Raw genomic sequence first — 25,279 nt, 5'->3', positions numbered from 1 at the left:
TGGTTCGATTTCGCCAGTTTCTATTTCACATAAAAAGTCATGATCCCTATATAAGTTATCAATAATGCTTCTTCCCCCAACTACTCCCATTTCGAAAGTTATCGAGTAATAAAACTATAACGCAGCCCACCGATTATCTCAGTTTCCACCTGATAAACCTGACCGATTAATGTCAGTTTTATTCGAGAAATAATTTCGCCGCTTCGAATGCATGTATAGCTTATGCTCTGTTTATTTTTTTTTAAATATTTTTGACTTGTTATGGTAAAATACAATTGACATGTCTAAATTATTATTATTTGTATGGTGCGTGGAAGAACTCTGTCCACTCTCTGTATGATACTCTGCTCACTTAAGGGATGATGCCCATAACATTGATAAAATTCTACTCTTTAATCAAGTATCTTTATTTGAAAATGGAAACTTAAACGTGGGTGCAATTCAAGCCTAAAGTTGCGTATCATTGTAGTGTGGTTGGCAATCTCTTAGTGTTCGACTGTTATAGATTCATATGTGTCTGATGAAAATGGTCTTGATCCTTTAACACCTTCCATACTTGGCTTTGGTGACCCTGTAGTAAGGTCTCGGCATTGGAACCGAAATGTTTTAGGTTCCAGACATGATTCCGTTAAGAACCGTCATGTACGCGGGTCTGGTGCATGTTAAATCCATCGGGGCCAGACGTCCTCCCGCTGGTGTAGTATTGAAGCTTGGAATGGGGCATCAGCTCAGGTGTCGTCCTCGCCATCTGACCGTGGTTCAGAATTACGAGGTCCATCACAAAATACCTCTAGTATTGCTTTAAAACAGAACGTTAATATAACTAAACTAAACCAAACTTGTATGGTGTGTGAACGGCTGCCACCGAAGGTGGCTATTTTCTTTTAAGCTATTAACATAAAAAATATTGATTAATCTTTAGTTTAACTGAAAGGAATTCATTTTGAGTACTGATGATTTACATTAATTATCGAATTCTGGGGGGTATAGTCCTATTTTGCTTTTCTGCTAGAATCAGAGCTGTCAGTATTAAGAAGATTCTGTCTTTTGTTTTTTTCCAAACGTGTCATAGTTGCTCAAACCGGGCACTTCTCTTTTAGAGCCGAGTACTTCCATTTCGTTCATTCACTTAACGTCAGATCACTTAAATTAGTGAGAATGATATCATATTTTTTTAATTAGTCGAAATAATCTAAATGCAGTAAGTTACAAATGACAATTAAATATTTAAGTATAAAACTTCGTTGATCGTGTACGCCGAGTAGCATGAGGTTGTCACATGTGAATTCGTGAATTATTTCATTATAAAGATAAGACTCATTGACAGTCTACCAAGACCAAGATATTTCTGATAGTTAATTTATAAATAATTTAACAGGAAAGACAGCAGATCCATTGACTGTCAACGCAGAATGTCATGAGGTTGGCACGTGCTAATTTGATTTTTTTAATTATAAGGATAAGAGACCCTTAACCGTATATTGGATCAATATGTTGATTATAATTTATGAACAATTAGACATTAAAGACAGAAGATTCATTGACTGTCTACGCCGAATAGCGTGAAATTGGCACAGATTAATTCATGAATTATTTCATTATAAAGATAAGACTCATTGACGGTCTTCTAAGAGCAAATTAAGATTGAAACATTGTAATTTTTGAACAATTCTATTATGAAGACTGGAGATTTACCGACAATATCCCAGAGAAACATCATGTTATCACGAGGTGAATACCAGAAAGACCAAGATTAGCTCGGCTTTTTCTGTGTGTGTGTGTGTGTGTGAAAAATCATGTTTTTTTAGAGGAAATATTTTGATAAGGATCGCATACTGATTTCAAATGAATATTTTTAATTAATACCTACATTATGAACTGGCCAATTAAATAGAAAAAACCTAGATGCCCTTAGTTTAACATTTTATTTGAATTGGTAAATACAACAATTGCATTGTTACTATTGGATGCGAGTCGAGCGCATTTATATTCGAACACTGTGATATAGCGCTATCTCACAAAATTTTGAAGTACGAGTAGGTTATCATCCTATGGCAACAATACTAGTACCATAAAAATTTACGAGACGGCGCTATATGACATTGTTAGCAATAGAGCAGATAGAAAAGGACTATAATAGTTAGTTAAAAAAAATATGTATTTTGTGTGTGTGCAAAATTGAATTATTTCAGGAAAGACTCCTATATCGATAAACTTAAAAAGCAAAACCAAGTATAAAACTTGATCTACATCGTTAGAGCCATTTCCGAAATACACGAAATAAATTTATATATATACAAGAATCATTGGTTTAAAGATACAAGATATACGAAATATTTAATTGTGAAATAAAGAGATTACACAAATGAAACATGTAACAACTTGTGAACAATGCTTTATTTCTTTTCTTGCAAGTGAAAGAGCAAAACATGATGAAAGCTCATCAAAACTACATAACGTGAAATGCGTATACTGTTAGGAAACAACAAAAAAAATCTGTACAATACACTTCCCGCGTAATTGCAAAAATCTACATATTATGTACATATTATGAATCTCTAGTGCACATTATGCACCATTCCCATTATTAATGCATTATTCATCATTAAGTGCAGAACAATATGCATCAAATACAATTTTCAGTAACGAAATGTATATGTAAATTTTTTCTCTCATGTTTTAATTACAACTCATACGTTCTTTGATGACTATACCGATGAGACGTATGCTTTGGCACTCAACGATTTCACGAATAAGGACTAGCTACTTAGAAACATGGAAAGACTAGCATGTTATTTCCAAACTTGACTTGATCAAGTTTGAAATACAATTTATTTCTGTTAACTACAAATTTGACTTAATAAAAATTGGAATCCAATTAATTTCTGTTAATTACAAATTTAAGTAATCAAGATTAAAATTCAATTTATTTCTTTAAATTGCAAATTTGACTTAATAAGGACTGAAATTAAATTTACTTCCATTAAATACAAATTTTACTTAATCAAAACTATTAATTTATAAATTAAAACTATTAATTGTAAACTTCATTTGATCAAATTAATTCTGATTAAATGAAGTCAGTAATTCAGATTAATTAATTCTAAATTCAATTTTAGTACATTAATTACTGCAAGGAGTTTATTTTTGCTTTAGCGGTGGGTATCTAATTTTTAATATCTTATTAATTTAGCAAAAACACTAAAATCTTAAAAAGATAAATTTTTGAAATAACAAAATAAGCATTAATTTTTAAAAATTTCAAAATGTCAAGAATATAAATTGTGTGGCTAAATTTAGATCAGTACTGGAATAAAAGAAATTTTCCAGACGTTTATCATAATATACTTAAATATATGGGATTTGAATTTTATAACCGTACTATATATCGTTAACAAATTTAATTGAAAATTGAAAATTTATTCGACAATAATAACAATATCACATTTTTAATGAATCTGGTATTGTAAATTCAAATTGTTGAAATAACTGTTGACAAGAAAAAAGTAACTGTTAATAATAACTGTTGAAAAGAAAACAATTACTGTTAATAATAACAGTTTTCTGTTGAAACGAAAGCAATAACTATTAAGAACAAATGTTGAAAAGAAATAATTGTTAAAAAGAAATAACTGTTAAGAACAACTGTTGAAAAGACAATAATAACTGTTGAAAAGGAAACAATTTCGGTCGGTTTGTGATAAAAACGCATAATTGCATCTCCGTTTTCACTATTGTGCCATCTTTAAAGGATTATGCAAACTTCGTGTAAAATATTTAAATATGCGGGATGATGCGTTTTCATCGATACTGCCGTATGTTTAGAAAATTTCAACTGCAGAATCTAATTGTTTTTTTAAGATAGTATTTTCAACGTTGAGCACTAGGGTATATTATTTTTAAAAAAATAGTTGAAGAATTGTATAGTGCCTGGGTAATTAGAATATGATTTAATTGCTTTTAAGTACCACTGTCATTTTTTTATTTAATGAATATAAAGATAAATTTAGTTAATATTTTGTATTTATTTAAATAACTCGAATTTAAGCAATAATATGTATGGCTAAAATATGTAAAACTGTGTAAAAATTGTAAAAGATCTAAGATTGTAGTAAAAATGTGCAATCATTATAATTATTTTTAAAAATTAATTATACTTAAAAATTACCATTATTGAAATAAAAATAATTTATTAACGTGTCTAAAAAATGTAATCTAATTTAATCTTTATATTTAAAAATGTCCTATGTTTCATAGCAAATGATTCAATCCTAAAACAATAAAATTTACAAGTGGTTTTTGATTAAAAAAAAATGTGATTATTAATTATTTTTAACAATTTTGAATATTAATGGATAGATCATAATGATACTAATTTTCTGATTAAATGATTCAATCAATAATCGTAAATGAAATATATTGCTTTTAAAACAAGGTAAGGTTCCTTTTTAAAATAAAGTAAGCAATGACACTGTATTTATTTGCAAAGTTATAGTAACAGTGATGAAAAAAATATATAAAAAATGCCTCATTTTGTTCTAAAAGAGTTGTATTTTTACCCAACTTGGAATATCATAATTACAGATGAATAGTCTGTAATTAGTATTAAGTCAAATTTGCATCTTGTAAATAATATAAAGTAATAATGAAATGGTTTATCGATAAAACTAAATATTTAGTATGGTATAAAATGCAAAACTGTGAAGGTTAAACAAAAAAATGTTAAATGGTTAAGTATTACACTCAAACTTTGTGTATTTATCAAAGTAACCAAATAATTACTTCTAAACAAAACTTATGTTGTACAATACTGCATCTTTATAGTTTTAAATATTTTAAAACAATACTGTAATAATATTTCAAAAAAAAGAAACTAATGATCTTTAAATATGTTTTCACATAAAAAAAGCAGAGCATAAACAAAATGATTGGTTTTTCAATATGAATTAAAAATAATAATAAAAGATTTCAAATACATGAAATAAATGTACAAAATAATGAGAAGATGTCACAGATAAACAATAAAGAAACAAAACAAGATATTATCTGTAAACAAATTTACAAATAATTTCTTTCATAACAAAAAGAATTTTCAAATGGAGAAAAATATTCATTATTTATCTGATTATTTGCATTGAAAATATTTGATCAGTAATTCTGTTGAAAAGCTATTTAGATTATAAAATTTTTCTTTTATTCTTGTATGATTAGATTTTATTTTCAAACATTTATTAATTTTTAACTTTGTTTAAAAAATATTTATATAAGTATTTATCAGTTGCACTTAATTCCGTGCCTTCCTTTAAAAAATGAATGAAATTAATTCTGTGTTTCTAAAATTTACTAAAAGAAATTAAAGAAGGATTGATGAAAAATGTCCTATTTATTTAAATTATTCTAAAAAATTTTTAAAGATACTGGAAAACAGATTTTTTTTATCTAAATTTTCTTTTGAATTTGAAGCAGAATTACGTGCTGATCATAATAATAATCTAAAACAATCCATTTAAAATACAGCGTAAAATGTAATCAATAAGAGTAATAAAGAGTTTCAGTTATTAATACGATTAAGTAATTATATATTCTCATAAGCAGCAAAGTATAAATGCAAAACTTTTACATAACAATTGACAAATGGCTGCAATAGTTCTGATCAATCTTCGGATTAAATTAATAATGATACTAGATGTTGCATTTTACTTCAAAAACAAATTTTAAATAAAATTCAAATTTCTATTTAAACATCACATACAGCTTATAACAAAACATTTGATCTATACATTTATTCAGTGATAAAAATGCTCACATAAAAATGAACACAAGTTTCAAATAATGCTGAAAAATAAAAGAGCTAAGGTTTTCTGCCAAAACTTGATTGCACCTTCAGAAATTCTATATATAAATATTCGATTCATGAGTCTTCCGATCTTCACAATTGAAAGCAAACATATTTTAGTGTCTTCTATTGAACTGATTGCACTGAATTTGTCTCCTGTCCAGAAACTTCGCCTGATTTTGGCGTACAATAAAACCGCTTGTGTGCGAGAAAATTTGAAAGATAATTGAAAGATATGTCACAAGATTTACAATATTTTGGCCCCGCTTTAGAATTAAAATTGCCCGAAGGACACTGCCCTTCTTCAGAAAGTGGCCTCTTGACGCCTTTCGACGCCGTGGCACTGTCTGTAGTCGGTGATTTAGGTGGTGGTGACACCGTTTCAGTTTTCAACATTAAGGCCTTGTCCTCTACTCTTAACTGTTGTTCAGCTTTGTTCAAAATACCATTAACCATAGGTTTAACATCAACACTTGACGAGCTGTTACTATGTTCGGTATTACTGGCGCTGAGAAATGAGTCATGAGGAGTCACACGACTTATAGGTTCATTTGAATCATTTTGTTTCGAAGGAGGTTCAACGCTCGGTCGACTATTGACGATATTGGACATTGTTTGTGTGGATACTAAATCTTTGTGGACCAGCTTTACATGTCTTACAACATTTCCTTTATATGATGACGAATACCCGCATATCTGGCACCAGTGAGTCGTGTCCCCAGTAGCAACCGTGTCATCTGGTACAGCCTTAATGGCCACTACTTCCGCCGGAAGTATGGCAGGTGGAAGACCAGCAACTGGACTGACAGCCATAGATGCTTCCCCTTGAGGTGGTTCCGTGGTTATTACCGATTTGATTCTGTCTAGGTTCATTCGTGAGCCAGGTGATTTTCGACTGGCACATCCTATTTCAGCACCACCTTCATCCATGCATAATATATAAGCCTCTTCAGGTGTGGAGCTGTTTTTGTCAAGGTGGATTCTAATATGAGTTCTCATTCCTCTCAATGTGTGGCCTTTATATCCACACAAAGAGCATCTAAAAGATTTGATGCCAGTATGAGTTACCAAATGTCTCTGGGCTGCACTCAGTGTAGGACAATAAACATCACAGTAGGGGCATTTCCTTTGCACTACACAGGGGTGCTGTCTGAGCAACTCTTCGGTGGGATAGGCATTCTTGCACTTGCCACACTTGAATTCGTGGGTATTTCGAGAGAAAGAAGGGATCAGGGCAACTGGATGAGGGACATTCATATCCCTTTTAGGGCAATAGTACTGCTGATGCGCTCTGAGGTTGTCGATGGAAGTGTACTTGATCCCACAAGCCATGCAGTAAAACTGAAGCATGGCAGCACTGGGCTGTTGACTAGGAGAAGTTTCTCGCGCTTCGGCAATATCTGGAACCGGTGGCGTTCTAGCGTTGTTAACTCTAGGTGATGAAATAGGACTTTTCTGGGAAATTCGAGGTGCTGTAAAAAGAAATACAAATATTAATTTCCTCTTATTCAAAATCATTGCGGAAGGAAAAAGACAGGACATAGAGTAAAATGTAAAATACTGACAAATTATGTATTAGATAAAAAACGCAGTAAATTTTCTACATAATTATCATTTCCTGAGAATCAATTCTATTGCAGCATTAAAAATAAAATAGTGAGATAAAAATCGTGAAATATTATTTAAAATCATTACATTCTCAAGTCTTTTAGAAATATTTGTAAAAATATCAAGCTAATTTTCATGCAAAGATTTTAGTAGATACGCCCTCTTTGGTGATTTTCTAATTTTACATACCCTCTAAAAATATATTTGGCTCTCCTGAAAGTTTAGTTTTATTATATAATATATTATATATTTTATATATGTAATTTAGAAGTTATAATAATGATATGTTACTTACTCAGTTTTTTTTAAATTTTATTAACCATTTTATAACGATATTTTTTTTTCAAAAATATCAAATATTTCTCAAACAAAATATAAGTTGAATATAGTTTTACTATTACATATGTATAGCTCATCCGTCCAAAACTTTCAGAAAAAGGACTTGGCAGTTAATGGGTTAACAATAAATAGTATGTGCCTTCCTCTTTTAGCACAACACATCTATTTGATACCACTAAATAAATTGTGAGATAGATTTAATTCAGTTCAAAAGAATATATTTGCAAAATTTTATATGCTGGTTATAATTACTTGTAGAATTTTCAGTTGAAGAAGTATTATTATGATTTTACCCTTTATTTTATGCAGAAGAGTCCTTAATTATATTTTGTTCAAATTATTAATATTTTCGAATATTAGTCTGAACGTTCATCCAAATTAATAATCAGCATTTAATAATTTCAAAATAATGAAAGCCGGCGTCCTGGCATAGGGGTAGCGCGTCTTCCCCGTGATCGGAGCGTTCTGGGTTCGAGTCCCGCTTCTGGCATGGTTGTTCTTTATCTGTTATATCTGTGAGATGTGTGAATGTGCCCGCCTGTAAAAAGGGGTTGTGCAAGCGAATGTGATGTGTGAGTAGCTAAGACCTAATCTTGGCCCTATTCGGCGCTACTAAAACAAGAGACGCCCCCTTGACTTAAAATCGCTGACTTCGTCAGCGAACTTGTCCATGGCAAGTGCCATTATAAATAACAACAAAATAATGAAGCTATTCCAGGTTTTAATTTCAGTCTCATATATAATATATTTAAAAGTAATGAATCAGTTTCTTATAGATGATTGTAGAAAAATAATATTTTAGACACTATTAAGCAAATTTTATTCTACCTGATTCCTCTCTTTCAGGAGACTCAGGTTCATCTGATTTGCCCCTCTCAGGTGAATTGACTTCCTGCTTTGGTTGCAATCTAGATGCACAGTATCTATTTTTATGCACCAAATAGTTTTCATACTTGTAGAAAACTATATTACATTCTTTGCATTTACTTGTTCCTTGCTTTACAAGTACTTGTGGTGGAGGCAATACTGGCGCCACAGTTGGTCCATTTGAATCCAATCCTGATCTGGCAATGAGACTTAAATCTGCTGCTGGGTTAATGAGCGGTAGAATTGGCATAGACGGACCACCAACTGGTACCGGGCAGCTTTCTTCACTTGAAGACGAGGCGGATGAAGAGGGTAAGGAAAAGTTTGAACTTCGAGATCCTGAGAAGAAATTAAATAAATTAGATTTTTTTTAAAGATTATACAATTGATAAAAAAATGGTTTTGATTATGTGTGAAATTCGTAATTGTATGAGTCTATTTAAAAAGTATACAATTGATAAAACAATGGTTTTCATTATATATGAATTTTGTAGTTGTATGGGTCTATTTAAAAATTATAGAACTGATAAAACACTGATTTTGATTATGTATGAAATTTGTAATTGTATGGGTCTATTTAAAAACTATACAATTGATAAAACAATTATTTTGATTTTACAAGAACTTTGTAATTGTATGGATCTATTTAAAAATTATATAACTGATAATGATTTTGATTATACGTGAACTTTGTAATTGTATGGGTCTATTTAAAAATTATATAACTGATATAACAATGATTCTGAGTATATATGAAATTTGTAGTTGTATGGGTCTATGTAATTGTATGAGAATGAGCTATAAAATTATTGTTGAACTTGTTCTAATTTATATAGTGTTATAATATTATATAGTGTACTGTGCCATGTCTTATTATATAGTGTTATTTAAATAGTTTGTAGCATCTTGTACTTTCTGGTTATATTGTACAGGAGAACGAGCCTTGACAGAAGTTCCATATCAGTGTTTTGTCACCAAAACAAGATTGAGAATTTATGTGTACCTAATGTTTCTATAATGATGCATATATGAAAATAAATTCACATTCTACATGAGTTTCTATTATAAATTCATCCGTAACAATTACTGTCACACAGACTTTCTGTTATCCATCTTACATGATAAAAGTGGGATTAAAAAAGACGGAAGTACATTCAATGCCAAGAAATATCTACTCTTTGACATTTAATTTTTCAATGAAAATTAAATTTCCATCTTGGTAATAATATATCGGCTTAGTTTGGTTATTGTGCTTGCCTTACAAATAAATTTGGCAACAAGTTCAATTATCTTTGAAGCACATTTTGGAAAATATGTTCTTGGAATTTTCCCATGCCTGTTAAGCGTGCTGGACAAAAAATATTAAGTTACTTAATGGAAATAAGTATTTTAAGAAAGAATAACATAACGTTAATAACATAATAAGTAACTTAAGAAAGAATAACATAACGCTAATAACAATAAGTAACTTAAGAAAGAGTAACATAAGAAATTTTAAACATGGAAGTTTTTCACCTATCTATTGAAATATAATTACCATTATCTGGTGATGGTTTTGGCATTATTGCTTTATCAGATTCGCCTTCTTTCTTTTTGAAACTCAGATCCAATGGTTTTTCAGGGTCTTCTTTGCTTGTATGCTTTGGAGATTTGCTCGGATTTGGTTTAACAGCTTTTTCTTTCGTAATTTTTGCCGGTTTGACCTCCTCTTTAGCTGCATCCTCTCCAGACAGTGGAGAAGATGCAGAACTAAGTTCAGCAACGGTTGCTCCAGGCATTACGGTATAGGTTGGGATAACATTACCACCTTGAGAATCAGAAGCACTGTCTGGGGTAGTAGATGGATTTGGGATAATAATATTTCCTGCGGGAATCAGTCCAGCGGCTGGTGACAATCCACCTCCTGCCACGTAAGAGCATGGTACTAGTATTAAGGGGCTGGTGGAAATGGCTGCATATAAAGGTTGATTGAGTACCATATTAAAGCCCTTTGCATCAGATTCTGTTGTGGCAGTTGAGTTTTCTGGAGATCTAGGCTGGTTTGGTAGATTGACTGGCTGTTGCTGTGGAGTCTGTAGCTGTTGCTGAAGTTGCTGACCAGAGCTCGGAGATGTAGATGGATTTATGGTTTTGTGAACATGCCTTGTACTGCAATAAAATTCTTTGTGTACCTGTTGGGAAAATAATAAAAAGTTATATTTTTATTTCATTTATAAAGTAAAACGCTAAATATTTACTTTCTTTATTAAAAGAAAGGAAACTATGAGCAACAAAACCTATTTATTATTATTCATATATATATATATATATTCATTTTATTTAAATTCTGCCTTTTTATTCATTGTATGTAAAGTCATATCACTGACTCTCAGACTCGCGCTAAGGCAAATGAATAAATAGTACTGAATGACCAAACCGCCGCAATAGCAACACAGGTGGGAACTATGGTTGAGTCCTAAGGTACACGGAACATACTTCCTTAGGGAACGGTACAGCCCTTCCCTAAGGAAGTATGTTCCGTCATCGAGGGGAGGAGGCAGACCCAAACATTTTCGTGTACTCTCCAGGGTGGCGAGAACCAACCACCATGCTGGAAACTTCTCATTCTCATTTCGAGGTGCCCTCCGGGGGGGGTCTTTTTATATAAATAATGCATTCATTCTGCTAAACATCATTTGATATGGCATAATGGATTGAATAATGACGAATATACTGTATATCTTAAACTCAATTCAAATAATATTCTTAATTAAGAAATATTACAACTTTTCAACTTTTGAAAAGCGTTTTTAAAATTACTATTAAAGCAAGACAATTTATAATATTAATATTAAAAAAACATTCTAATATTTGATTTCAAATATTCCTATATAACCTTAGAAAGAATTCTTCAAAGTAATATCGTAAAATGACCCAGAAAAAAAATTAATAAATCTAATTGAAAAGGTCACCTTTAAACATTTATTAAATTGATGTTATTTTCTATGGATAATGAATATTCATTTTAATTTTAAAGATATAATCAAAGATGGCATTTTGTCTGATAATAATACATATTATTATCATTAATCGTTAATTTTACCTGATAATTTTTGTACGAAGCGAATTGTATATCGCAGTTTGTACAATAACGAGCCATTGGAGGTGTTGGCAACGGCATGTCAGCATGTCCATCTGCACTTGGTGAAGCTCCGTGCATACGAACATGACGAGTCAGACTAGCTTTCTTGTCAGATGAGTAACTGCAGTATGGACATTTGAAAAGACGAGTAAGTCTTGTTGATGCTACAGGAGCATCATTTGCTGAAGTCATTCGCCTTCGTTTGGCAAGAATAGGAGACTCATTGCTTCCGACGGTCTCTTGGTGGAGATTTTTGGCACATGGAAACTCTTTCTGGAGTTGTTTCTCTCTATCTTCAAATGTTGTGGGACTTTCGATTGTTCTGGAATCTGTATATAAAAAAAAAGCAATAACGTTAATTGTGATGAATTTTATGATAAATTTTGAGCGAAAACCCCAAGAGATAATAGCCAAATATTTATGCTATTATAAATAACTGAAATTAAATTCAAAATTATTGTTATTGATACCTATTTATTTATTTTGAAATAGTCAATATGTCTATAAAGAGAGGAGATCCGACAGTTAAATTTTCTGAGAGAAAAATAGAGCTTTTCCTTAAATGAAAATTGCATGATTTAAACTTGAGAAATAATAACAAGATTAAAATAAAATCATATTCCAAGTGAATAAATAAAATGTCTAAATGTAATACAGCACTTCACTTGTAATGTTGTTGCGCATATTGCCGATTTTTTTTAAATAATTTTACGCACCTCTTATCATACTGAATTTTTTACTTCATTTTCAATTTTTTTCTGAATACTTTGCTAAATAATACTTGGAATTAAATGGAGAATATTACTAATTCTCCAAATTTGATAATTATTACTTAACTTATTTAATATTATTTATCAGAAATATTACTAAAGTAATAATAATTTACCTTTTTCCAAATTAGATTCATAGCTTAAAATTTTAATGATAGAAACTGAATGGTTTCTAATCTTTCCTTGTAAGACAAAAGACAAACGTCAATTCAACAATGGTTACTGATTGTTAAGTATATAACTTTCTTACTAATACACAATATGATAACTTATTGCTAATGCTTTGAGACATGGAAATATGGAATCATAACAAAGCACTCCTTGAAACCCATTATCGCTACAGAAATAGAGTTACAATTCCTAACTTGATTTCATTGAATGACTGAGATGAAATTTTGAAACATAAGTATCATTAGCAACTTTATCCAAAGATACTCTTACCCATCTACACCATGGCACGTTTGGATGAGTTTAGATACTTTGAAGCGACTTTCATTAATTCTCACAGATTTTTAACTTTGTGGTGGAAACTAACTTTGAATAGATTAAACATGCTACGAGGAAAAGTGGTTCAGATGAAATATCTCTCATTGAAAGGTGTTTAAAATGAGAAAAAGCTTATTTTCATTCTTTCATAGCGCATATATATATCGTATAATATCGTACAATATTAAACAATATTCGTAATATTGTATAATATAGGTGAATATTGTATTATACAATATTGGACAATATTGTGTAATGTGGTTCAATATTGTATAATATAACATCACACAATACTGGGCAATATTATGCAAAATACTATTCTACCTAGAAGTATGCATGCCAAAGTATAAACTCGCAATATATATATATGTGCTCGATTTTTATCTTTTATTTTCTGAACAAGAAATTCAAAAAGTCACCGAATTATTGGATGGGATTCAGTATGCAATTCTCAAACAAAAAATTGCAAATGCGCATAAAATGTTTAACTAACTTGTTCACTGAGAAGGCGTTTCATTAAATGCTGTTACATATAGAATTGAAAATCAATCTTACTTAATTATTTTCATTTAAAATAATTGTAAATTATATAAATTCAGAATAACTGTAAAAATGTGCAAGAGAAATTCATTTAAAGATATTATAGAGATTAGCATATTATTGTGAGAAGAAGATTAAGTATTTCATTTCATAAATGTAATATCCTAGGGAATCATCATTTTATTTATTTATTATCCATAATAACAAACATATATTTGATGATTTAATTTCGCTAATAATAATTACAGTTCCTGTTGAAATGCATACAATAGCCATTAAGATCTATATCTCAATAGTAAAAATTAGAAATAGTTCTACAGTTTCATTTTATAAAATGCATGTTTCGCAATGCATTTTTATACATATTTTTAGGGAAACATATTTATAAATATTACAAAAAATAGTTATATACTGTATCGGATATTCAGTTTATTTCAAAAGTCTATTTTCCAGAAAATTCCTAAAAATCTTTATTATAAATAACAAAATATAGAATTTTATATCATATTCCTATAAAATGGCAGAACAAGTTTCATGTAATCATGTCAAAAACATCTTGAAAAGATTTTATAAATATCTGTTTGGTACATAGGAATATGTTTAAAATTAAAACATACTCAAATAGTTTTACACTTTTTATTTACTGATCACGTTCCTGTCACATTCATTGAAGATTCATAAAATTTCCATTTGATTTTAGAATCTTCTCTCATGGAATTCTTAAATTAATAGCATTTCACTCCTTTTTTTCTCTTTATTTCATTTAAAATTTTTTGTTAGCCAAAAGATTGTATTATACAGATAGAGAATGTGATGATTTAATTACAAGGTCCCGGTAAGTAGCTTTGTCTATTCTCTTTGTAAAATTGAATTCATTTTAAAATACGTGAGGCAATAGTTTGAATATCGTTATTGATATCATTATAAAATTATAAATGATTAAAAAATTAATAATAAAATCAGTTTTATAACGAAAATTTCGAATTCTAGATAAATTTCATTATTAAAAATGTATCAAATAATTTGAAAAAGTGAATACAGAATAATTTTATATATATTAAAAAAATTATTTAATCTTTTTTTTTGGCATTAGAATTATGAGTCATTATTTTAAAAGTTCAAGATTTATCTAAAAAATTAAACAAAATTCATCAAATACTTTAAGTATTTTTTTTTTTTTTTTTTTTACAATTTGCTCAAAAAGAAAAACTAAAAAACATCAATGTAAAGAATAAGAATTCTTTTCATTGCATCAATAAAATCCGGATATTAATGCAAAACTGCAATCAGGATGTTTTCACTGATAGCACGACAAATTGTAAGTATTGAAAACTTTTATACATTTTTCCCACATTTTTCCAACAGATGGCAGCACAAGCCAAAATATTGATATGTAGAAACTAGCTTTTGAGATTCCAATCTCCCAAACACACACACACACACACACACACACTTTTTCTTTAGTTTAACGAGGTGCTAATAATTGCACAAATAAAAATCGCTTTTATTTTTATTTCTTATTTATTCCCTAAATAAAGTTCAATTTTATACCAACCATCTCCCATAACTGCTTTTTCACTACTTTAATTTTAAGGACATTTTAATCGAATCAGCTATAAGTCAACTTTAATTGATTAATGTAACCAAAAATTTAAAATTTGTTCTAATACCAAAAATATTTCAATTTTAATTCATGGGAAATTTTTAAAAAAATCCTTTAAAATGACAGGAAAAAATTAATTTTAAATTACAAAGAGCAAATTTAAAAATAAGCGCATATAGGCTAATGATGACAAATTGTGAGTGTTTATGAGTACAAATTGTTTATTTATGATTAATAAAATTTAAATATTTAACGTTTCCACATAATTACACTCAATTTGATTCAAGATTTTTATGTTACAGGAACTAAAGGACATAATTGTCAGGAACAAAATGTGAAATATAATAAATGTAATAAATCCCTTCAGATTAGTTTTTTATTACTTTCTAAATTTAATCTTTCTTATCAATTTTGCTAAAACTTTGAAATAAGAGAAAAGTTCGAACATATATTATATTAAATCTTATTAATAGCATTAAAGTGTGTAAAAAAAGATCTCAGTTACGACAATTTCTTTTGTGGATAAAATATTCTGATTTTTCTTCCATAATACTTATGATAAAGCAACATGGAAGTGCCAAATTTCAAAAACTGTTTAAAGTTCATATTGAATTTATCGAGAAAAACACATGCAACCACAAAATGACATCTGAATGAATAATTTCGCAGGAATTACCTGATTTAATGTTTGAGGAATTATCTTCTGTATCAGTATCAGAACTGATTGTTGTTCCAAATATTTTCCCTTGACAATAATATGTCTGATGGACTTCAAGAATTCGGCGACTGTTAAATGTTATATTACACACATCGCACTTGAACTGGCCTTCTGTAAAATAAAGAATTTTTTCTAAGAAAATTATAAATATCGTAAAAGTATTATTTCACTGATTAATCTTCCTTAACTTTATTTCTTAAAGTATTTTAAATATATATATATATATATATATATATATATATATATATATATATATATATATATATATATATATATATATATATATATATATATATATATATATATATATATATATATATATATATATATATATATATATTGGAATACAAAATTTCTAATTATTTTTCTTCCTTACATAAAAGTAATTAGAATTTTTTAATTATTCATTCCTTGGATGACAGCTAGATTCAGATTTAAATCCCAAATTTTATAAACAGTAATATCCATTTTTTTATTTCACTTTTAAGTACAATAAATTTTGATGCTTGAAATTGTAGCTGTCATGTTAAATATTAGTCTCCCGTTCCCGGTCAACAGAAAAATATCATTTGGGAAATCATTTCTTTATAATTAAAAAAACGCACTAATTTCCAATAAATAATGTTTGATTTTCGGATATATGAACATCTAATGCAATACTCTTATGAAATTTCTTAAAATGCTTTGTTGCAAAATAGCAACAAAAAGTTTCAGATATTATTAACGCAAGAGCAATTTTAAAAAATTGGGATACTTATATAACATAGATTATCCTTCTTTTATTGATTTTATCAGTTGACATTCTTAATTGTTATACTATTGTAATGAATGATAATATGGGGAACACTTATTTTAAAATTAAAATAGAAAATCATTACTATAATTACTAATGGGCATTAAACTTCCATTTCTAAGGGAAAAAAACAGTTTTGGCGGGAGCATACAGAGGCCATTATTTGTATATTTATATTCACATTTTATCTACAAATTCAAAGCATATGACTCAAATAATTTGTTTCAGCATCAATTTCCTATATCAGAGTAATAAACAGTTTTATGAAAAATAAGATTTCCATAAAATTATTTAATTTGTAAAAAGGCCATAACAATGCAATACATATTACATATCTTCACATGGAACTGTGCAATTTCCATAAAATTATTTAACTAGTAAAAAGGCCATAACAATACAATACATATTACATATCTTCACATGGAACTGTGTAATTTCCATAAAATTATTTAACTAGTAAAAAGGCCATAACAATACAATACAATATATATCTTCACATGGAACTGTGTAAACATTTTCTCTTTCTAAAATTTGAAACAATGGGCATTACTTCAGACTCATAATGACAGAAAAAAAAGATTTATGCTAATGTTTAATCAATATAAGTAACTAACAAACTAAAATTATTTATATTTGAATACTGAATGAAGATATTAAAAATTATCTTTTCGTTAATTATTTTTTAATTATTTGAAGATCACAAACATTTTATCGGAAAATTGATTAAGTAATCAATCTTGAATCAAAGTCTCGAAATAAATCTTTCTTGTCAAATTCTGCATAAAAAGCAAATTATAAATGTGTAATTAAGCAAACTGACACACAATATAGTAATCAAAATGGCTGTCTTCGGAACGATCGTTATTGTAAATGTTGCTAAAAAACATAAACACAAAACAAACTCTCTTCTAAATTACCAGAGACTGTGTCTGTAAGCGATCCACTGTATGGAAAGGCAGGTGGATAGTTACAACCGTTGAGGTAAGGCATGCACAGAGGTCCGTCTGGTTCATTTTGGGCCACTTCACTCTTGCTGATTTCCATAGACGTGGGCGATGCCGCAGAACAGTTAGGGGAAATAGGACTCGTTGGCTCATATTTGACGACAGAGTCACTTGAAACGCTTCCATTATGTCCTCTTGCCTAAAAGTTAAAAGAATATCTTATTTATTTGACCATATGTAAAATTTTAATATCCGGTCATATAAGATCGAAATTCTATGGAAGCTTACAAAATTTTTCAATATGTTTTATGAAAATCTTCGGTTGTCTAGTCTATATATTCCACAAAATCTACGTTTTCAACAAATTAAGAAACTCTGAAAGCTAGGAATTCTTTCTATTTCTTTTTTTTTTCTTCATTCAATGAATAAGGAATGTCCAAACTTTGTAAATTTATTAAAAGAAAAGAATACAGTCTTGCACTTTGTATGAAATAAATAAATAACAGCTCTAGAACTTTTTTTCTCCCAATAATTAATCTTAGTAATTGGGAATTATATAATTAGATTAATTTTTTTCTCCAAATTATAAAGAATAATCATAAATGAAGGAAATTCATCAAATGAAAGCAGTTGATATCCTTTAGAGTAAAATAACTTATATTGTAATAAATGCAACTAATTATTCACCTCAAGAAACTTTTTTCATTAAATATATGTCCTAAAAGATCTTACTGAATAAAAGCGAAATAATTTTTCTAATTTATAGAAAGCGTTCCTTAATTTCGTCTGGTTCTAGAACTTCTATTATCCCAATATTTAATCTTAGTAATTGGGAATTTTATTTATTTGACCATATGTAAAATTTTAATATCCGGTCACATAAGATCGAAATTGTATGGAAGCTTACAAAATTTTTCAATATGTTTTATGAAAATCTTGGGTTGTCTGGTCTCTATATTCCACAAAATCTGCGTTTTCAACAAATTAAGAAATTCTAAAAGCTAGAAATTATTTCTATTTCTTTTTTTTTTTTTTTCAATTTAATGAATAATGAATATCCAAATTTTGCAAATTTATTAAAAGAAAACAAAACAATCAAAGTACAGTCTTGCACTTTGTATGAAATAAATAAATAACAGTTGGAAGTTTCCAATTCAACACAGTTAAAATGCGAAGGAAAGACTCCAATAACACGACGGTTATCTATGTGGCATGATAGCTCATCCCAAAATTTTTTCTGGATGCTTGGTGTGAAATTTAGAAAGAATGCAGATATGCGTGTATGGTAAAAAAACTGCTTGTACTTTATTTTATTTTCATTTAATAGTCCTACAAAGTTGGTATATCTATTTATAAACAACCTGTATTATCACTTATAGATTTAACGTAGAATATTTCGATCTCAAATTGTTCAGGTGTCGCCATCTATTATGTCCCGATCAAACAATCAGATTAAAATACTCAAACAATAAATGTTTCATTATTTAAAAATTCATTCATACTAAAATAAAAATGAAATTCCAAGAATTATAAAGATATATAAGAATAGGATTACATCTCTATAATAATTCAGAAGCCTTCTGTTTGATACAAAATTACAGATATTCTACGTTAGAATATTTCAGTTTTTAAACAATAGATGGCAGCACAACTTCCACAATTCATCTCTGATGCTTCAATCACGAGTTTAAAAATATTTTCTTTTCTCGAAACAATCAGAAAAAATCTGTTTATTTTCTCGCTTTATTCTCTGAATCAAATTAATTTAACTTGAAATATTATCCGAAAATTGGCTAAAAAGTATAACAAAAGCGTACAATAAAGACATATTTTTTTAAAAACATAGCATTTTGGTTTAATCTCTATTAAAAAATAATAATTTTTTTACCCGCAATGCAATTATGAATTTAAAAGTTTCAGAACAAGCGCTTATAAGTTTTCTGTAATTTATCCAGAATTCAGAAAAATAAGCTCAATAGTTTATGGGTTAAACTTAACTTTTTCATAAACAAAAATTGGCTAAAAAGTATAACAAAAGCGTACAATAAAGACATATTTTTTTAAAAAACAAAGCATTTTGGTTTAATCTCTATTAAAAAAATAATAATTTTTTTCCCGCAATGCAATTATAAATTTAAAAGTTTCAGAACAAGCGCTTATAAGTTTTCTGTAATTTATCCAGAATTCAGAAAAATAAGCTCAGTAGTTTATGGGTTAAACTTAACTTTTTCATAAACAAAAATTGGCTAAAAAGTATAACAAAAGCGTACAATAAAGACATATTTTTTTAAAAACAAAGCATTTTGGTTTAATCTCTATTAAAAAAATAATAATTTTTTTACCCGCAATGCAATTATAAATTTAAAAGTTTCAGAACAAGCGCTTATAAGTTTTCTGTAATTTATCCAGAATTCAGAAAAAAAGCTCAATAGTTTATGGGTTAAACTTAACTTTTTCATAAACAAATTAAGAAGCATTCTCCTTTTTCTTCTAATTATAAACTTTATAAATACTGCTGTATTATTGCTCGTTTTTAATCCTATTTCCTCCACCAAAATAGCATCTTTTAAAAAGCAAATCGAGCTTTTATACTTCAAATTAGCTTTTAAATAACAAATATTAGAAAATATAGCTGAACAATTGAATAAAAATTATTTTCAAATGATTTTTTTTTTCAAGATCCACAATTTTTTAATAACTTCTTCATTATCGTCTTCGATATTCAAGTATGGATGCATTCTTAAATCGTATTTTATCAGATATCAAAATTGTGATTACATTCTCATCTGAATATTGATGACTTCTTTTTCGTAGGTCGGACACCTGTTCTGCATCAAATTCCATGTTGTTTCTCTCCTTTTCTCTGAATGCATCATCTTCTTGTGTATGTTGATCATTTTCCAATGCGTTCCTTGCAGGGATTCGGTGGAGTTTGTTCTTGTGCAGCAAATGCTTGGAATGTGTGCGTGGTTCGAAATCCTCCCTCTTGTCCTTGGCGGTAAAGCACAGAGGGGTCGGGCTGTTTGTCCATCGGTGGTTGACGAGTATCTCTGTGTCTGGGTCGATGTCTGTAATGATTCTACACCACACTGACGATTCTGTAATAAAAAAATTACCATGTTATATATTTATTGAAAATATTGAACGACATTAAAATAAATACATTTGCAACTCAAAAAAGATTATCTCTTAGGTGATAGAATAATTGTAAATCTTTATTAGATGGCATGTTACGAACTTCAAATTTTAAGTTAAAGAATTACCTTACAAATTTCTAGATATGATATAAAGTGATAAAACTTGTCGTAACCCTAAAAATATTTGACCTCAAGGTTTTAAAAGAATTGCTGGGCACTAGATATCTTGATTCTATAAAGTAGTTTTCGGGATTGAATAGCACGCATGTGAGCATTATCAGGACAAGATCAAACCCTGGTGAGGCTCTCAGACAAAGCAAACTTTTTATTACTCTTTCCCTCTCTACTTTATTAATAAAAGATATTGTACGATATCCTCACGACGTTGTTCGATGTTCTGAATGTCGGTCAATGTCGGAAAGATATTGCAAAAAAATGTTGTTCGGCAGTGTGTTCTAATAGCACAAAACTTCATTCATTTAATTTCTATGAAACATTTCACTTTAATTATTACCTAGAAGTTTTTAAGAGACAAATATAAAAATAAATTTCATTAACAAAACATTTAATTGCGGCACCTTCAATAGAATTGTGAATCAGTCACCAAATAATTTATAAATGAAATTTCACCTCACTAATCTGCACGCGAATGTGAAAGCATGAAACAAAACTGCAAAATTATGTTTCAAAATTTAAACGATATTTGATTTTAAGTTGAACCAGAACAGCCCACCTTTGGAAAGCAAATGAAAGTATAAAATGAAATTATCCTGAATCTCAAAAAATAAAATCATGAAGCTTCAAATATCTAGATAGCTGCCTATTTTGCTTGTATGACAACTAATCTTGATCATCAAATCAAAACCAAATGATCCACATGAAAAAAATCAGTTTAGATCCATGCTAAAAATTTTGACGTCTTTCAGCAGCATAAATATAATTATCTTTTCATTTGCGCATGTAAATACTACTCAGGCATTCATCAGCTTTCTAGGAATTCGGTTTACGGTTTTATAACTGTACTTGTATAGATCAAATCTGTCATCGGATTAATTGTCAGCTGGTATATTCATCTATAGGCATATGAACTAAAACTGTACAAAACTACAAAACTGTAAAATTACCTACGATGTTTGCATTCAAATTGTAGGCATGAATCAGTTAATTAGTAATTAATTAATCAGTTAATCAAATAAATGCTATTCTTAAAGATATACTTGATTATCTTCATTTCACTACGAAGCTAAATACAAGATTCGACTATGGTAAAATTCAACGAGAGAAGACTCCCTTTGTTAAGTTATTTGTAAGGCATTGTTTTTAAAATCATTAAATGTGTTTGATAAAATGTAATATTAAAAAGAATGAATAACTGAACATCTATTAAAAGTATTATTTAACGAATCTTTAATGCATTAAGGGCTGCGGTCAGGGGGTAAGTGACAACATGTTTTTCCTAAGGGATCACTTTTTTTTTGTCTGTAATTCTCATTTATTTGGCACATAAATTGTTTCAGTTTTATCAGTTTTTAGCTGCTTTTGATGTCCCTCTCATACTATCTAGATACCATTCATGTATGATATTATTTTATATCTGCAATAAATATGCTTATAAGATTCTTTCATTCTGCCACAATATTGGACAACAATATAAAATGCATTGTAGTGTCACACAGTACAGTGCGACATAGCTGTGAAAATAAAAATGCCCGTCTCACACACATGCACGACGCGACCCTCATAGTGCTATTACCATAGTGCATCGGTAGGCGACGTGGCATTGTGTAATTTAAAATAGTCTTGAAATAAAACTAAAAACAAAATAAAGAAATAAAACCTTTTCCTTAAGTGCTTAAAATTGGAAACTACTTAAAACAAGTAATATAAAATAAATTTTTACTTCAATTCCTACTTAGGTCAAAAAAGAAAATTTTTATTTTAGTTACTTTTTATTAAATAATTATCAAAAAAATATTAAATATCAAAAAATAAGTATAAAAAAATTATTGATTTTCGCACGAATGGACTCGCATTCTTCACCTTCACGTGAAAAATATTGAAATCCTTGCATTTTACCGATTAAGCTACTGCCTGTTAATTTCAATTTTCATTACAAACTGCTAAAACTCTATTTAAAGTATTATTGATTAATGTATTATGATATTGTAAAGTATTAATGATTTATTCAATTAATGAATTAATATTTAAAAAAACTGTATTAACATCAAATGTCATCCACTACAAGTTTTAAAAAAAATGTATTTGAACTTGAGTGGTTGCATAAAAAGTATTGAATAAAAATAATAAATAAAATAAATATAAGTATGAATAAAAGTAAAAGTATTTATTAACGATTGAAAATTTGAACAAGATATATAAATATATATAGGAAGTTGTGAACTAATAATGAAAAAAAATGTTTATCAAAAAAATTTGAATAGATTTAAATTTATATCAAATGCAGAACTTTCTCTCGTCTAAGGAAAAGAAAAAAAAAATGAAAGATATTTAATATAATAGATCTTTTTACACATTTTAGGAACCATATATGAATTCGTAAATATCAAATATGAAATTCATACTACATTAACAGAATCCAACAAATGTTTTTACTTTTTTTCTATGATTTTAAATGTTGTTTACAGAAATCTAGTATTTAAATTCTTGATTCATAAATTAGGGTTTGAGAATGACATATTTACTAGATATAAATTAAATTGAAATTCTTTTAAATTTAGCAGCATCTTGTCAAAAATAAATCAATTCTATATCTTTCATACATAAGTGAAAGAGAATATTTTTATTCATTGACATTTGTTTTTTTTTTTTTTTTTTTTTTTTTTTGCTATGATGGATTTTTAAAAAATTTTATAGCTTATAGTTTAAACTGAAATAAATAATTAAATTAATGAAACTTAATTTTTGTAATGTTTTTTTTTTTTTTTTTTTTTTTTTATCTTTTTTACCAGAAATAACTGCAGAAGCAAAAGTATTTACATGCATTTAAGATTCCTTATTTAATCTAACTTTGCAAATGGAACTTAATGTATAATTGCAATAAAGAATTAATCTTAATGATATTAAGGAAATAATGTTCTTACTCCATTTTTTAGGACAATTTGTGTATGACAGATGCTTTTCAGAAAGACTTCTCAGTAAAATTGACCAACATTTTTTTTTTTTTTTTTTTTTTTTTTTTTGAAAAAAGCGGCGAACGTTTTTAATAGAATTTGTCTCTACTTCGAAATTAGTTGCAAATGCACTAATATATTCCATAATTATGAAAGAATCCATATCAAGAGTGCATTTAATAATATGAAACAATTAAGTTTATTTTTCCTTTTCTATAGTTTCAAGGTATTTTAAAGGAGTTTTTCTGTCAATATTTTCAATGTAGGACTAATGCAGATAGAGAGAATTCCTCTAGAGTTGAATAATTTATCTTGTAATAAATGTAGCTAATTATTCACCTCAAAAAATCTTTTTCAGCAAATAATAGCCCTAAATGATTTTACCGAATCAAAGTGAAATAATTTTTCTATAATTTGTAGAAAGAGTTCCGTAACTTCGTCTGGCTCTAGAACTTTTTCCCCCCAATAATTAATCTTAGTAATTGGGAATTATATAATCAGATTATTTTTTCTTTTCTCCAAATTATAAAGAATAACCATGAATGAAGGAAATTCATCAAATGAAAGCAGTTGATAACCTAAAGCAGCAATCATCATGCTATTTGTATAATTCATGTATAGAGTTTGTCCCAAAATTCCACCCATTCATTGAGCTAATATTTTTATAACTAACATGTAATTTATTTTCAGTATTTAACCGCGCATTAGGATACATTTATATGGATAAAAACGATTGAAGTTTTCTATTATTTCAATGCAAAGTACTACTAGTGGTATACATTGATTTTCTAATTTCACATGCCCTTGCAAACCATTAAGGACAGTGCTTGCTCTCTCTTTATTATATGATTTTATTCACTTTTAATAAATAATAGAATAAAATTGGATCAAAAGAACCTAAAATTTTGAAAACCTTACCAAATCTAAAGAGTCACAAACATTCGTATTTTAAATTCAAACAAAATTCACAAACCATTCTATTTTCAGCCGGTACAAATACAAGTTGGTTGTACTTATTAGGGCACGCATCGGACTTCACAGAACAGCAAGATATTTTTTTTTTCTTAACAAAACATCAAAAAGATATTAATTTATGCTACAGATAACGTAAATTGTGTGAAAGTATAATAATATATAAAAGAAAAAGAATAATTTTCAAACAAATATTATAAGAGTTGTCTTCGCAAACAATTAGAGTCAATGTTGGTTCTCTTTTTATTATTTGAGTGGTGTAAGCTTTTGAATCCATTTTGATAACAAATAGAATATAATTGGATCGAAGCAACCTAATCTTTTAAAAACATTATCTAACCTAAAGAGTTACAAAAATTTCTACTTTAAATTCAAAGAAAATCCATAAACTATTTTATTTTCATCCCAGAAAAC

General features: G+C 28.5%; 1 protein-coding gene across 1 annotated transcript in view; it reads right to left on the bottom strand.

The window, feature by feature from the left end:
* Positions 1-5,406: 5,406 nt before the first annotated feature.
* Positions 5,407-25,279, bottom strand: part of LOC129972869 (zinc finger protein ush-like) — a 263,779-nt gene continuing 243,906 nt past the window's right edge. Inside the window, exons 4-10 of the mRNA XM_056087170.1 lie at positions 20,404-20,723; positions 17,599-17,824; positions 15,847-15,999; positions 11,733-12,100; positions 10,188-10,821; positions 8,612-8,989; positions 5,407-7,308 (exon numbers count right to left, since the gene is read on the bottom strand). Coding sequence (XP_055943145.1) covers positions 5,963-7,308; positions 8,612-8,989; positions 10,188-10,821; positions 11,733-12,100; positions 15,847-15,999; positions 17,599-17,824; positions 20,404-20,723 — 3,425 coding nt within the window. The 3' untranslated portion in view covers positions 5,407-5,962. The remainder of the gene's footprint in view (positions 7,309-8,611; positions 8,990-10,187; positions 10,822-11,732; positions 12,101-15,846; positions 16,000-17,598; positions 17,825-20,403; positions 20,724-25,279) is intronic.

This window comes from Argiope bruennichi, chromosome 6, assembly GCF_947563725.1.
Source record: "Argiope bruennichi chromosome 6, qqArgBrue1.1, whole genome shotgun sequence".
NCBI lineage: Eukaryota > Metazoa > Arthropoda > Arachnida > Araneae > Araneidae > Argiope > Argiope bruennichi.
Note: the sequence above shows the minus strand (reverse complement) of the source record. Positions and strands in the feature narration are given on the sequence as shown.